Here is a 17842-nt window from a genome sequence, read left to right on the forward strand (position 1 = left end):
TGCTCATAAAAACACATATAATATATTTTTGTTGGAGATATGTTTCAGATAATCATAAAAGGTTTCTTTATTCGAAGTTCATTGTAGAAAACGCTCAGAGCAATGGAAATATGAAAAAATATGAATAGGTACTTAAAAATGAAAAACAAAACTCTCTAAAAACTCTACGGTAAATAGGGAGACGTAAAAGTTGCTATTGTGTTTTTATTTAACTCAGTCAACCAATTTCCAGGGCCGTAATTCAAAAGGGAATAATTCACCCAATTATAATCAAATATTAACGAAACATCCAGGAATATAAAATGAAATTTGATTTCTCAGTATAAAGTAACCGCTATGATCCAAAAACTACAACAAAAAATACAGGTCCGTATTTAAAAATTCAAAGATGAGAGTGGCCCAAGTCAGATGACACCCTATATAAAAGATTCATGAACATATTCGAATAGCTCACATCAAGTGCCAATAGCAAAATGGGGACAGATTTTCAACATGTCTGCGAATAAAGAAGATATAGGCAAAAAGATAATTTGGGATTTTTTGGTTTTTTCTGTATATATCCAGAACCAAAAGAGCTATATTCGATTTTTTTACATAATTGAATAGGTCTCTAAAATACGCAACTTTGCCACAATTTAATCTACACTCCATCTCTTATCGTGTACGGGATCCCCATGGACAGAAACGATGTCTAACAGGCACACATTTCACATGATTCACATTTGAATCATCATATACAAACATTTTATTTGGAAACAACAGAGCACATACTTTGTGCCTGCCTCGCTGGAGACCGAATCATATTTTTAGAGTTTGGCAGAGCCGTACTCTTACCATCTGACCTGAAAGACCACTCACCATACAAATTAATCGGCTTCGTTAAGAAGCTGGGTTTATTTGGTCGAGTGTGAATAGGTGTGAGCCACAATAAAACCTTACGGGCTGCGCTGGTGGGTGGATAGACCCACTCACTTTGGACCCAACTTAACCTAACCTAACTACTTTGGAAGGAACAAAATAGAAATTGATGTAAAAATAAATTTTTTGAGAAAAAAATTTACCTTATTTTTTGAACAGATAGCGTAAATAGTGTAAGACTGAATTTGTTGAAAGATGTGAAAGAACTTGCAACAAAAATAAATGATTTTGTTGGAATAATCATTCACTAACTTTTTTCCTAATTCTCTTGGATGATAATGAATCACCATCTTATTATTTCAGATACGAGGCAGCAGTTTGTTGTTACTATTACTGAAAATGAAAGAGCAATTTGGATATGGATGATCATATTTTCGTATGTAGTTCCTGAGTTGGGCACTTTCATCAGGTCATTTCGAATAATTCTCTTCAAAACATGGGTATATCCGACATTTTGGAAAGATTTTCTCCCGATTTGTGTTACAGAAATACTGTCAGCTATCGGAAGTGCCGTATTAGTCTTTGGCGTTTTTCCAGAGTTAGATGTTATAAAAGGAGCTATGTTGACAAACGCTGTTTGTATTTTACCAGCAATATTGGGTAAGTTTTGTCCTTAATGATATATAAAAATTCAAGTAGGTAGTTAATGAGGCACTGAAACTTTCTAGAATAAAAAATTATGAAAATTGAATCATTTTGGAACTGATAGCAATAATCTCATATTGACAACGCTAATCTCTCATACCATTAAAATCAGAGAAGAATTAGAGGAAATCTCACACAAAATGAAGAGTATAATCCTGGATCCAGTAACATTTCTTAAGAATTTTGTTTTGGAATTGAAACAGATATTATTCATATGGGTTCAATATTATTCATTGTGAGTGTTGATATGGTGAACTTTAAAGTTTCGGAACAAGACACATGTCGTAGCACCTCATCAGCATCGTTTTGAATAACATTATCACTATATGTTGCCGACATGGTCAATTCTGCTCTTGTCAAGATGACAGCACGTATACAGGGTCCTGCAACAGTGGCGCGGTGTTCCATATCTCTATATAGGGAGCAGATAGGAATCTAATTTTCTATAATATTACCTTATTGCTCGAGCTCGACAAAATAAAAATATTGGCGGTCACACAGGGTGTTCGATTTTTTCTGGGCGGATCCCAACTGTGTCTTTTTAAATGGCAACCTATATTTTTTATCGCTTTTTCGGTTTCTTCATAGAAAATAAAATAAACTTTATGTATATCTGCACTTCGAAAATATTGACGGTTTTCGAGATATCTAGCATGACAGGTTTTTTTTTCCAATATTCGTCACTCAGAATATTTGAAATTATAAAGTGGAGCCAAGTCCAGTTGAAATTTTTTTTTGGTCGAATATTCTACATTGGTAACTCTCTCAAACGATATATCTGAAATCGACCTGTGATATACAGGGTATGAAAAACCGCTTGCCAAATATTGTAAATGAAAATTTGCAAAATCTTCCTTAGATTGAATGAAACACCCTGTATATTATTGATCCATAAGAAGCGCCAACGAAACCTCTACAAATTTCATTAAGTATTCCCTATGGCTAAGTTCAATAGTTTTTCTTAAATGAGCATTTCTTTCGAAAAATGGTCATTTTTCAAAGCGAAATCCATTTGACGACTGATAAAAATATACGAAAGATATCTTGTTTCAATTTTGTACATTAGAAGGTGTCCAAACAAATATTTTTTAACGAAATAAATGTATGTACCTATCACTTTTTGCTAAATGGAAAATTATTTTTTCATTGGATGCAGAATTTCACTCATAAATCGTGCAATATCAAACCAAACAAGTTAAAAGAAAGAAACATTATAAATAACTATTTTTTTCATGTTATTATATTCATTCAGAGCTTGAGTTCTAGATATTCAAATTTGTCAACTGGCAAATTACAAAACTACAAAAGGGAGAGTTTAATTAAGGTTGATAATGAAACTTTTATAAAATATGTTCAACATGTCTTCCATTTTCTTGAATGCAGAGCTGAAGTCTATGTTTGAAAGACTGTTCTACCCTGCGCAAGACAGCTGGTGTAATGCTGCGAAAAGCATTCGTTATTCTAAGTCGCATATTTTCGGGAGAAGTTGGTGGCTCAACGTAAACCATATTTTTTATGTATCCCCATAAGAAAAAATCTAGTTTCGTCAAATCTGGTGATCTAGCGGGCCACCGTACAGGCCCATTCCGTCCTATCCATTTATTGGGAAATACTTCATTTAGATGATCTCTCACTTCTGCCGAATAGTGAGCAGGTGCACCATCATGTTGTAACCACATTCTATTGCGGAGGTCAAGAGGAATATCATCTAACAAACCTGGTAAATCATTTCGTAAGAAATTGAGATACATTGCACCATTCATATGTCCCTCAAAAAAGTATGGACCAATTACATATTCTCCAATGATGCCTCCCCAGACATTTATCGACCACCTATGTTGATAATCCACCTGTCTCAATAAGTGAGGATTTTCTGTCGCATAATAATGGTAATTATGTCGATTTACAAATACATTTTTATGGAATGTCGATTCATCCGACCATAAAATATTATTGAAAAAATATTCGTTTCGACGAATTTTGTTCATGGCCCAATTGCAAAATCTCACTTTTTCTCGAAATCAGCATACAGTAGTTCTTGATGTAACTGAACGTGGTATGGATGCAAGCGATGTTTCTTCAATACTCGTTGCACTGATCTCTCACTTATATCCACTATTTCCCCAATTTGTCGTTGACTCCTACTAGGATCTTCTTCAACAGCAAGAAGAACTTTCAATTCATTATCTTCATTAGTAGCTGGCTTGATGCGCTCATGTTTGGAATAATTAATAGATACAGTTTCAACGAATCGTCCCAAGACCTTTTGGAAAGATCTTTCATCTGGATGCCTTCTATCTGGATACCGTTGAGAATAAATTCTACTTGCCAATAAACAATTCCTGTCTGATTCACCTAATATCAAAATCATATCAATCAAATCACTTTTTGATAACAACATTCTGATGAAATTATACCGACAGTTCAACTTCACGATTGACTAAAAATTTCAATATTCATTTGCAGCCAAATATTTTGTTCTGTCATTTGCCAGACTACTTGATTTCCAATAAATATTTCATTCGCTGAAAGGTTGTTTTAGACCGAAAGAATATGGCACAAATTCCGAGATTTTTGAAATTATTGTAACTATTCAAGAACGTCCATTTTGTGATGTAATTCGCAACTTGTTTATCTAGCAACAGGTAATTTTAGGAATGGGCGATATTTTAAGGAAAGGGTATTTTTTGTATATTCTTATCAGTCGTCAAATGGATTTCGCTTTGAAAAAATGACCATTTTTCGAAAGAAATGCTGATTTAAGAAAAACTATTGAACTTAGCCATAGGGAATACTTAATGAAATTTGTAGAGGTTTCGTTGGCGCTTCTTATGGATCAATAATATACAGGGTGTTCCATTTAATATAAGGAAGATTTTGCAAATTTTCATTTACAATATTTGGCAAGCGGTTTTTCATACCCTGTATATCACAGGTCGATTTCAGATATATCGTTTGAGAGAGTTACCAGTGTAGAATATTCGACCAAAAAAAATTTCAACTGGACTTGGCACCACTTTATAATTTCAAATATTCTGAGTGACGAATATTGGAAAAAAAACCTGTCATGTTAGATATCTCGAAAACCATCAATATTTTCGAAGTGCAGATATACATAAAGTTTATTTTATTTTCTATGAAGAAACCGAAAAAGCGATAAAAAATATAGGTTGCCATTTAAAAAGACACAGTTGGGATCCGCCCAGAAAAAATCGAACACCCTGTGTGACCGCCAATATTTTTATTTTGTCGAGCTCGAGCAATAAGGTAATATTATAGAAAATTAGATTCCTATCTGCTTCCTATATAGAGATATGGAACACCGCGCCACTGTTGCAGGACCCTGTATACACATTCATATGGTTTTCAAGAGTTTTTTTTCATTTTTAGGTACGTATTCATATTTTTTCCATTGCTCTGAGCGTTTTCTACAATGAACTTCGAATAAGAAAACCTTCTATGATATTTATGTCAAAAATAGTTAGTTATTCACAAGCATGGGAATTTAAAAAGGAATATTTTCAGGAGAGATCATTTTTCATGGAGAAGCTTTCTGACTTGCTACTCCTTCATCGTTGAACAAAAAATGTGGGTACGTTCCAAAGAAAGAGAGAAAAAATAATCAGTAGGGTTATTGGACAAAGCACTCATAGGAAGGTGGGCAAACCGCAGACACGTGTTTCTGGCTATTTAGCCTTCGTCAGTACGGTACAGCCAAGTGTAAAGGATAGACAACACTTGGTTGCAAGAAAGGGGTCAAACAAAGCAAGCGGATTCATCATCAGGAGCCAACTGCGATTTCGTGTCATCATATATATATACACATATATATATATATATATATATATATATATATATATATATATATATATATATATATATATATATATATATATATATACAGCGTGACTCACGGTCGATGGTAGGTTAGACGTTTCTGGAAAACGCAAAACTTGATTTTTCTCAAAATTTCACCTCTCACATTTCCTTACCTGTTCTATCGATCTAAAATATTTTCAGCATTGCGGCGTTGTCACTTCCATCAAAAAGTCCTAGCAACTTAATTTTTTTAAATGGAACACCCTGTATATTAATACATTTTTGGAATCGCTCTGGTATTTTAATACTTTTTTATCAATAATGTTCTATACCTATCTCTATCTGTTTTCGAGATAAAAATAAATTGTGCTAAATATGGTCCAAAACATAGCCTTAATTGAAATTAAGTACATCAGTACTCTCAATTCATGAAAAGTTGATATTTTGATGATAGTTTGGACAAACTCGAAATATCCAAATAACACCAAGAAACGACTCCATATAATACAGGGCGTGCTAAAATTACTATTATTTCCATTGTGCAAATGAAACTCCCTGTATATTACTCGATAAATTGAAAGATGGTGAAAAATGCTTCAAGATGATATACATGTCCCTATACCTTAATCGTCAAGTTTTCTTAATAAAACCGTTTTTGTGGAAAATAGTAATTCACGTTTTACCTACAAGTGTTGAAGGTGGCATTTTATTTTGTTAGTGGGGATTATTGCAAAACGAGCGTCAGTAAGTGGAGCAAACTTACGAGCAATATAAAATCACTTTCAACAAATGTATCATACAAATTTTTTTGTAGAAAGAACTGGCCTGTGAAGGAGTCTTCAAAACCCGACGATAAGAACAGTCTCCGCAAAAACCTTGTAGATCCTAGAAACAATCTCTTACCACCTCTACATATAAAGTTAGGCCTCATGAAACAGCTTGTTAAGGTATTGCCTGAAGATGGACCTTGTTTCAAGTATCTCTGTCAGAAATTTCCAAACCTTTCAGAGGCTGAACTTAAAGAAGGCGTCTTTGTAGGACCCGACATTCGAAAAATGATGTTCGACGTAAACTTTGAAACCATAATGACCATACATGAGAAAGAAGCATAGGTATCATTCAAGCAAGTTGTTACAAAATTCTTAAGAAATGCAAAAGACCCAGAATATCGTACCAGTGTAGCTGAAATGTTGAATAATTTTAAGATACTAGGATGTTTGATGAGCCTGAAAGTCCACTTCTTGAACAGTCATCTTGATTACTTCCTGGAAAATTTGGGAGATGTTAGTGAGGAGCAGGGTGAGCGTTTTCACCAAGATACTGAATTGATGGAAAACGTTACCAGGGCCGCTGGAACATCAACATGATGGAAGACTACTGTTGCTCACTTCACCGTGAAGCTCAACAAGCGACTCATCGCAGAAAAAGCTACACAGAAAGACCAGATTTGGATTCAGCACACGAAAATCTATAAAAATCAGCTATTAAAGTAAACAAAGTTTTCAAAAGTTTCTTTGTTGGCCTGTGTTATCCTTCCTCTTTGAAACCCTTTGGTTTTTTTTTCAAGACCATTTGATCCCGAACTGTTTTAAAAAAAATCTGTTTTAAAATCTGTTTATCCGTTAATCAGCTGCCGCCCCCATACGAACGACAACTCTCAGAAGTTGAGAAACTTGTGCGAGCTAAGGACTAACGAGGTCTTAACTTTTAACGTGTGATTACTAACACGGTTGCAGAATCATTCCAGCTTCAACCAGATAAATTCTCTCGAGAAAAATATCTGGTGGTCGAGGCGGGAATGGATCACACGACCTTCTGATCGTGAGTCGGACGCACTACCACCGCGGCCAATTCCACAACTCTGCAGCTACTCACCTTGAATGGCATCTGTTCAACTGACATCCACATATTTGTGTGAGAGGGCATTCTCCACTCTGGTATATTCGAAAAATAAATATAGAAATACGCTTTGTGAGGAAAGTGAATTGCGTTTAAAGCTTTCAACTTTCAACCCAGATATAGAACCTCTTGTAAATTGTAAGCACCAGCTCCACAAGTCACATTAATTACATATAGCTCTCATTTTTTGTATTTGTTCAGTTTTGAAACTCTGAATTAAAAGTTTATTTTCGTACTGCACTTTTTCTTCAATTATATCATCTTTATCATTTTCTTTTGGATGTGTATTCCTCAATAGTGAATTTTCACGATAATAATAATAAAAATATTGGTCCCAAATCATCCGTTCCACGGTTGTACTTCCTCCGACAACAGGGAGGCTGTGGACTTTTGAGTTTGGAGTGTCTACATAACAGAATGTTGTATCGCCAACAGCATATGCAAGAATAACTTCTGTGAAGAATCCTGCAGTAACACCTGTCGGATATAATCCAACGCCCTTCGTGGTATTAGCCAGGAGAGTAGTTGTTTTCTGATAGGTGTCAGTCCATTAACCTACTGTGTAGGGAGATGAGACTGGTCTGAACGAATTGTTCTTAGATAATTTAACAGAATGTTACGGAATATCGCCTGTAAAGTCGTCAGGAGTTCGGATCCCCTTCTCTGCATGGCCCGTGACCATGAGAGAGTAGGAATTGGAATATTTCTCTTCAGGGCAGCTGCCCGAGCAGCTGATAAACTCGGTTTAGTTTTCGACACTGAACGAGGTGACCACAACTCTGTCACCGAGTTGGAAGCCGTTCAGCAAAAAGCTCATGAAAAAGCCGAAGAGATCACCTCACTTCTGCGGGAACAAAAGGATAAACCAATGCATTGGGTCTTCTTCAATAACATTGGAGACTTGGCTTATCAAAGTAGCTGACTTTCGCTTTCCTTAGGTCGAGTGGGCTGAAGTCGGAAACTGAGGGATTCATCATGGCTTGCCAGGATGGTGTCTTCAACACCTTAGTCTACCGCAGTCACGTGATGGGTATAGAGGTTCCTGACACAAGGTTCAGGGCCTGCCGCGAGGCGCCCGAGACCCTAATGCACTTGCTTTCAGCATGTCCAGCATATGCGGTCTCGGCCTATATCCATCGACATAACGCGGTCCTAAGAGTGGTATATTTCCATCTACAGCACCCTCACGTTATTGACGAGACACCGGTGTTGCCCTACGCTCCGTTGTGGGGAACGAGAAGTGCCGAATTTATTTGAATTATTCGTTCCCCACCCTCAAACTCATACAAGTTAATAAGGTGATATAGTCCCTCTCGATCACCAGAGCAAGATGATATTTGTCGTGGAGTTTGCAGCTCCTGGAGAAAAAAACAGGTTAAATTTCGAGATTTTCACTTGGAACTCCGCAGATTATATCCAGACCACTCTATCAAGATGGTTGTTCTGATTATTGGAGTCCTTGGTGGAAAAATGCCCTCTCGAATCTTAAAATCATACCGGCTTACCGCACCGAGGCAGAAATCTTAGCCGGACAGATGGAGAAGGCTGTCATTTTTGGCTCACTGCGCTTGCTCATGGCACATGATTCTCGGACCCAATGATCACTCACCACACGATGTGGGTAGTTGGTTGATAATACTGAATATATCGGGGCTTTGGGGAATAGGGTCCGACCAGCGCAAACAACGGTTAAAAAAATAATTATTATTATTATACTTTATATTATTCAATATGTGGGTCGCGAAAAAATTCAACAATGAAGGTGGGTCCCCAGGCAAAAAAAGTTTGGAAAACGCTGCTCTACACATACATTTGGAAATATCATGAGAAGAAAATACAAAAATACATTTGCAGTATGGTTCATGTTATTTTTCTATGCTTTCTCTATGCCAGGAAAGACTTTTTTTTAATGGGAATCGATTTCATCTGATTTTTTTACAATATTTTTATATTCAGCCAAATGTAGGGAATTATATGTAAATGTGATGAAACTATTTTTTGACATCTCTCTTTTCCACTTGAAGAGATAGAGAATATCTCTATTGCTCAAGCATTACTTGCATCACCTTCAATTATGTCTGAAGATTCTTTTTTTTTTCAGCAATGTTATCCAGATACTCCAGCTTAAAAAATCGTAAAATGGAGACTACCTTCAAATGGATTTTAGATATTGTAGCCATACTATCCCAAGCAACTGCCTTTGTTGTATGGCCTTCTGTGGAAAACAAAACGAGTCTTTACATTCTCATACCAGTATCCCTCATTCTAATATCTATTGGATGGTGGGAGAATTTCATTTCAGACAACTCTGAAATCGATTTTCTGAACAATTTGGGAAAGAACAAAAAGGAATTCCAAAATTCCACCTACTTCTCGTATTGCATAATAGCGCCAATGAAATGCCTCATTTTTTTCTGCGCCGCTTTGTTTATATTATGGTCCAGACAAGGAGGTGTTGATCTTCTGTTCAATGACTTCAACGATATATTCAGCACACACTACTTGAATGTATCTGAGGTAAGACTCCAAAAGCTCCATTCAAGAGTGAATTGATGAGGAATCTCAGTATTATTATTATTAATTACGAATCTAAAGAAATCTGGTCAATTGTGATGAGTTTCATTAGATCGAACTTCCATTGTCTGATATTATATAAAATGACTTGAAATCTCTGGAAGACCTAATAAAGTAGAAGAATTGAAAAAGAGAAAAGCTGAAAATAGAAATTATATTAAGCGAAAAAACTCCCCGTAATACAACCATTACAAGGAAAAACATCATCTTTTCTGAAGAATTCAAGGCATTTTGTCGAACTAATCGAAGTCACACAGCAAGATCAACTAATTAGTTTTGATGTGGAAAGCCTTTAGACCAACTTTCCGGTCGAAGAAGCACTTCAAATCATACAGAGGAAGCTATAGGTACGAAGACGGGGACCTGGAAGATAGAACAAATTTACATATATAATGGAATCACTAGGATGATGTGTACGAAACTGTTATTTCCAACTGAAGAATGAATTCTTTACACAAGATGAGAGACTGCCAATGGGATCACCAGTCATTGGCAACATATGTATGGAGTGGTTTGAAACTCTGGCTATTGAAGAAGCCCACAAGAAACTTCGTGTCTGGTTGAGATCCGTTGACGACACTTTCATAATATGGAACCATGGGAATACTGAACTAGACGCCTTCCTGAAACACATCAACAGCGTAATACCTTCCATTAGTTTCACAATGGAGAAGGAAATCCACAACGAATTGTCATTCTTAAACGTATTGGTGAAGAGGACCGATACTAAGTGAGAAACATCTGTATACCAAAAATTCATTGACACGGGACAGTATCTGAATCACGAATCAATCGACTAAAAGAGGAATCATCAGGACTCTATTAGACCGTGTTTTCGGGCTCTGTAATAATAAAGAAGATCTCGAGAAGGAACTAGACATCATCAAAAATGATCTTTAACGGAATGGCTACTCCAAAGCGATGGTGGAACAGACTTTGGCTAAAAGACAGCAGGAGCCTCGCAAGGAAGAGAAGCCGTCACAACCAGTGCTTGCACTTCCCTACATCAGAGGATTATCAGAAAGGATAAGAAGAATTGGGTCCAAGTACAACATCAGAACCAGCTTCAGATCCGGAAACACTATCCGTAGCAGCCTCACGAAAATCAGGCCACCAAACGCGACCTGCGATTCCAAGAATTGCATTTACCAGATACCCTGTGAGTGTGGAAAATCCTATACAGGGCTTTTCATGATGAGCGTTAATTAGCCGTTTCTGGCAAACTATTCAACGGATCAACCTGAAAATTTCACAGTATGCATAAATCAATATGACCTACACGCCTAAAATATTTCAGATGAAGCGGCGTTGTCGCTTCTACTATAAACTAGCGGCTTCTTTGATTTTTCAAATGGAACACTTTGTCAACAAATTCATATACTATTTCCCTATACCTATCTATTACCGTTTAGAAGATATAAATTAATTTCGATATTTTTTTTACCAAACATGAACTTTTATAAATGCTGATAATCTTGAACTCTCTTGCACTAAAACGATCAAATTTGAAATGTAGTGGAGTGATACTATGAGGATCTTCACTCCGAGTCATATTTTCATTTGCCTCATACAGGGTCTTCAAAAAATGCAGATACTTTGATCTCATGAAAAAATGAGTGGAACTCAATTTTTTCAAATGGAACACCTTGTATATTTCAACATTTTTGAGCTCTACATCCAATTTTAGATTAACTTTGTTCAGATAATACTATTTCTATTTTGAACCGTTTTCGAGATGAACTGTTTCAAACGGAAACTGACGTGGTTTTCTTGCTCGTTTTTTTGAATTCATCACTTATTTTGGATATTCAACTTTTTTTTTTTACTTAGTAATATTTCTTTTTGATCCAGTTTTGTAACTGTCTCAGATCAGTCAATTCGAAATTGGTATGTACCTACCTTAGAAAAAGTTACAATTTGTATACATTGAGGTCTCTAACGTACACATTAATATTTTTCAATAGTGTGCTTTGGAAAAATAAATAAACCAATTATTCAACGTCATACTTTCGTTGGTGGTTTTGATTGATTATGATAGCTACCAATTATAATAGAATAATGTCAAGATTAGGTCTCGGTAATGAAGATTTCTTGAATTTATTAATAATTTATGGTGAGTGAGTGCAATAGAATTGCAAGTAGAACATGCCGAGTATTTCATGAAAGATATCCACAACTTCCGAAGCCGAATAATAATGTGATAAATCGACTACTAAAAAACTGTAGGTTGAATGGAACCTTCCGTCCAAAAATCATTCGTAAGAAAACCGAAGTGGATGATGATGACAATGGTATAACAGTTTTGGGATACTTTCATGCATTTCCAAATGCTTCTCTGCACGAGGCTGAAAGGGAGATAGGTATACCCTACGTGACAATTTGTCGAATTCTTAATAAGCATAAATGGTATTTCTTATAAGTTCTACTGTGTCCAACATTTGAAAGAGACTGATTTACCTCGTAGAGTGGAATTCTTTGAATGGTCACTTGTCAAGTCTCAAGACGATGAACATTTCCTTGACAATATCATATGGACAGATGAGGCCAAGTTTACAGAAAATGGAGTTTTCAATAGACACAACAGTCATTATTGGGCGCCAGAAAATCCCCATGTTGTCCGCCAAAGGGGTTTTCAAGAAAGATGGCAATTCAATGTATTTTGTGCCATAAAGAATGAGTCAATTTTTTATATCGAGTTTTATGATGATAATTTGAATGCATCAAAATATGAAGATTTACTGAGGAATAGAATTCAAATGATTTTAAATAATAGATCAGGAAGAGAACGTGTATGGTATCATATGGATGGTGCTCCACCCTATAATTCTCATTCAGTCGGCGAAGCTTTAACCGAAATCTTCGAAGACAGATGGATTGGTGATAATGGACCTTTTCGTTGGCCTCTTAGAACACCAGATGGCAATCCATTAGATTATTTCGTGTGGGGTTTCATTAAAAATATGGTTTTCTCTACTCCAATAACAACAATGGAAGATATGAAATAGAGAGTAACAACTGCTTTCAATAGTTTGACTCCAGACTTGATCAGAAGCGCTACACATGACAATCTTTTGAAGAGATTACATCTTTGTTTAAGTAGAGGTGGAGATGTGTTTGAACATATTCTGAAATACACTGACGATTGAATTAACTCATTAATTTATGGGTTTATTATTATCTGAACAAAGTTAATCTAAAATTGGATGTAGAGCTCAAAAATGTTGAAATATACAAGGTGTTCTATTTGAAAAAAATCAGTTCCACTCATTTTTTCATGAGATCAAAGTATCTGCATTTTTTGAAGACCCTGTATGAGGCAAATGAAAATATGACTCGGAGTGAAGATCCTCATAGTATCACTCCACTCCATTTCAAATTTGATCGTTTTAGTGCAAGAGAGTTCAAGATTATCAGCATTTATAAAAGTTCATGTTTGGTAAAAAAAATATCGAAATTAATTTATATCTTCTAAACGGTAATAGATAGGTATAGGGAAATAGTATATGAATTTGTTGACAAAGTGTTCCATTTGAAAAATCAAAGAAGCCGCTAGTTTATAGTGGAAGCGACAACGCCGCTTCATCTGAAATATTTTAGGCGTGTAGGTCATATTGATTTATGCATACTGTGAAATTTTCAGGTTAATCCGTTAAATAGTTTGTCAGAAACGGCTAATTACCGCTCATCATGAAAAGCCCTGTATAGGTGAAACTAAGAGGCCATTGAAAGTTTGCTTTGCCGAGCACAAGAAACCCACACAACAAGGAGAAATCAGGAATAGCAGAGCATGTTTGGACTCATCAACATAACATCAAGTGGGCTCAAGCTGAAATCATCCACAAGAAGGAACACTGTTTTAGGAGAAAATTCAAAGAAGTCGCATACATGTTGTCCAACAATGTATTCAGCCAAGCTAGCGTAGAGATACATAACATATGGAAACCTCTAATCAAGCGGAACACAACCAACTCCCACCAAACGAATATTTTCCGCTAAAACAGGAGGAATAGGAGGTAGGTGAAATCACTCGAATGACCTATAAATAGTCAGATCTCTCTGACTAAACTGGTGAAGCGGAAAAAGGAAAGCTGAGATAAGTGAAGGTCATTGAATGACCCATAAATAGTCACCTCTCGGAGGAATTAGTCCAGTCATCACCCGAAGACGATTGTAGATACTAACAATCGAAACGTTGTGAAGTAACTTGGCTTGGAATCTCCCAATTTTTTATTTTTATTTTTTGTTGAATTGTTCTATTTTTTTACTTGCATTTTATCTCACTGTTATTTAATTTCAGGTTTTTTTGCTTATTATAATTGTTATTTTTCAGCTATTCTCTTTTTTAATTCTTCTTTTTTATTAGGTCTCTCAGGGATTTCAAATCATTTTATTCAACAAACTGATCAATTGAAAATTAACTCAGAGGTAAGGAAAACTGTCAGTGAAAACTGACAAACAATTCTTTTTCCCTCGCCTGTCTTATGCTGTTCAGAACCGCCTGTCATTGTACACATTTATTTCAAAAGACTCACTTAAACACATACTTTTAATTTACAGAAGAAAGTTTATTTTACCTCCTAAACCTTTGGATTCACCTGGTAGGTACTTTTACTTACTGTAATCGCCTGTCAATTTTTTTCGACAATTATCAAGAAATAAACCGAATGATATTAAATTTTGAAACTTACAGAAGTAAGTTTTCTTATCTTATTTATTTGACATTTAAAAAAATGAAAGGGCTGATGACGTGCAGGGCAGATGCCTGCCAAGTCATGGGTATTGGCCTTGGCGTACTATGACTCATCACTGTACAAATTTCTAGCCTTACAGGAAGACTGTTAGTCGGTTCACTAGCTCTTGGACTAAAATCCATGTTGTTGCGGAGATATGATATTACGAACTGAGGAATGTACGCGATTGTAGATGACAATTTCGAGAAGTTCTGCAAAGTTCAATAGGATTGAGATAGGACGATAATTCCGAATATCAGATGGATCTCCAGACTTAAAAATGGAACAAACTCGTGATATCTTCCAAAATTTAAAGGTGTTATATCAGGTAATTCAGCACTGGTTTGGATAATTTTAAAACCAGCTCGTCGTAATGAAGAGATATACTATATTGCTGAAACCTATCATAAGTTGAAAACAGGCAAACGTAATTCTTTGGAAAAGCCCATTAGATCACCCGATATGACGCCTCTGGATATTTTTGAGGAAATACGTAACATCTGAGGTGTACATTACACAACCGCAATCCATTCCAGAAATCATGGATACAAAATGAGGTGCTTGCAACAATATTACTCCAGGAATATTTTATAACATAGTAAAAAAAAGTGCACACAAACTACGTTTGCAGATTCTTAAAAGGGATATAAAATTGCTAATTACTCGGGAACAGCTAATTCGATTTCCAACAATGAAAAATTGTTGGATAAAGAATTAAAATACATATAATAATAATTATTATAAAATTTATCATGCATAAAAATACATTTATACATGAAAGAAAAAGAGTTAGCCAATGGCTATCTTCCACCCCTCCCAAAAATTATTATACAGTGGGTGTAAGAAAATAATTTTAAAAGTACTTATTTACAATCATAAGAATGATTGTCCTCCTAGGTCATCGTCCGTCCTGTCCATTCCAGGAAGGTGGACAGGTCACTGGGAGACATCTCCTTTATATCGGCAGGTGTAGGCTAAGACTCGCCGGACATGGTGGCTCCATATTCATAACCATACCTCTCAGTTCCTGCAGAAGAGCCAATGATATCTCGAAAGCTTTAACAGAAAAAAAAGTTCTCATTTCTCTCGTCTCCGAAGGTCTTCACTTATTACAATGTTGCATAGGAAATTACATATTATTGTTAACTAGTTTTAATAATTGCAGGACTTTATGCTCATTACTTACCATTTCAGATTGAACCAATTGTTGGCTCTTCTGGTATCGACTACATGGATGCTGTAGCCACTGGTTATGGTATAGTGAAAGAAACCTCGATATGGGTTCCTCTGGTGGTATGGATGATCAACTGTCTCACTACCTACTTATGTTATGCGTTCGGAAAATTTGCATGTAAAATTCTAATCCAGACTTCTGGTGTTGCTCTTCCAATCAACCTTGCAGTACCTGTTCTCCTAACAGTTCTCGTAGTGGTTTGTGGCGACTACAATAAGGACGAATGCGCCTACGCCGATGTTATTCCACCATATTTGTTCTTCAACGTTCCTGCTTTGAGAAACCTGATTAACTTCGTTACTAATGAGCATCCTTGGATTTGGCTGTTGTGGTTACTGTCCCAAACTTGGATAACAGTCCACATCTGGACCAACTATAACGACAAGTTGACTTCTACTGAAATATTATTTTTGAGACCCATGTATGATGCATTCCTCATAGACCAATCAATTGCATTGAACCGGCGAAGACAAGTACCAGAAGTTAAAATAGTTCAAGAGGACAGTCATGACTTAGCGGGTAAATACTTGTTATATATTTTCTCTAAGTTAGTTCCAGTGTTACTCTCTGAGGAAACTTTTGCCTCTTCATAGAACAAAACGTAAAATTCACTGAGGATTTATTCTTCAGTTATGTCGCTAATACTACTGTAACGTCTACAATTGTTTTTCCATTTCTCCACTTTTGGACATGAAAAATGTTGAGGCTACTACTAGAATACTCCAAAACAAATCTCCTGATTTCGAGTTATCAAGTATAATAATTTTTTTAAATTACATGAAACTGTTGAATAAACTTCAACTACTCGTTTGTTGAACCATCCTAAAAACAGATTATCACACAGTAGAGGGATGGAATGTTGTTGCAATGTTTCATATATATATATATATATATATATATATATATATATATATATATATATATATATATATATATATATATATATATATATATATATATACAGTGTCACCGATAAAGTCCGCATCAAATGGGAAACTTTTTTATTTATCGTTATATGTGAAATTGTTCTAATTCATTTTGTGAGGCCATTTGTTCATTAAAAAACTCAAGTACTGTATAGTTTTGAAAGCCCCGTTGAAACTAGATGAACTTTGCATCAAGTTTGACAACTTTTATTTTTCAAAATTTGTTTTCAACATCAAAGAGGCTCTTCAAATATTATTATATTACAAAAAAAAATTCGGTGACGAGTTTAGTCAAAATAAATGATTTAGTACAGGTGTGCTTAAATTTTGATAAGTAAAAAAAGCAGGAATGCGGAAAAATAGTGAAAATATAAAATACTCATTATGGGTTTGAAACTTGGTGTGTGGGTATAAAATTACAAAAGAAAATGTTTTTATCCTTTGTTATTTTTATATATTTTGAAGAATAATGTCATTTTTCGATGTTTCTATTTAAATGTCAATTTTGACAGGTTAAGGAAATCACGTGACCTATTTTGTAGACGCCATTTGACATCATTTCTTAAGCAAAATCTACTGCCAAAATCAAATTTCACATAAAACGATAAATAAAAAAGTTTCCCATTTGATGCGGACTTTATCGGCGACACTGTATATATATATATATATATATATATATATATATATATATATATATATATATATATATATATATATATATATATATAGTAAAATTCTGATTCAAAATTCTTATCCTAAATCTTTAGTAAACATAATTTTGTGAAAGGACAAACTTTCAAAATAATATGAAGAAGTTGAACATAACAACGTTATACCTTCATTCATATATAAATCACTCCCATATATTGAAGAATTGACACCAAAATTAATCAATGTATTCCGAAATAATAACCTCAAAATATCTGAAACAAATGTCACTTCTATATCTAAATTATACAGTGAACTAAAAGCTCCAATTTCAAATAAACAAAAATCCAATTAAGTATACAAATTTCTTGTATGGATTGCTCCAAAACATATATAGGACAAACATCTAGACCTCTAAGTAGTAGTATCACTTCCCATAAGAGCGACTG

The 17842-nt window shown here is 35.1% G+C and overlaps 1 protein-coding gene across 2 annotated transcripts in view; it reads left to right on the forward strand.

The window, feature by feature from the left end:
• Chs2 (chitin synthase 2) overlaps positions 1-17842 on the forward strand; it is a 110538-nt gene that overhangs the window by 12805 nt on the left and 79891 nt on the right. For both annotated transcript variants that reach the window (XM_074180230.1, XM_074180229.1), the window contains exons 4-6: positions 1222-1518; positions 9383-9798; positions 15780-16338. In XM_074180230.1, coding sequence (XP_074036331.1) covers positions 1222-1518; positions 9383-9798; positions 15780-16338 — 1272 coding nt within the window. The remainder of the gene's footprint in view (positions 1-1221; positions 1519-9382; positions 9799-15779; positions 16339-17842) is intronic.

The sequence above is a fragment of the Leptinotarsa decemlineata genome, unplaced genomic scaffold (genome assembly GCF_025532065.1).
Source record: "Leptinotarsa decemlineata unplaced genomic scaffold, Ldec_3_MD MMD2_tig00026294_RagTag_RagTag, whole genome shotgun sequence".
In the NCBI taxonomy this organism is placed as follows: domain Eukaryota; kingdom Metazoa; phylum Arthropoda; class Insecta; order Coleoptera; family Chrysomelidae; genus Leptinotarsa; species Leptinotarsa decemlineata.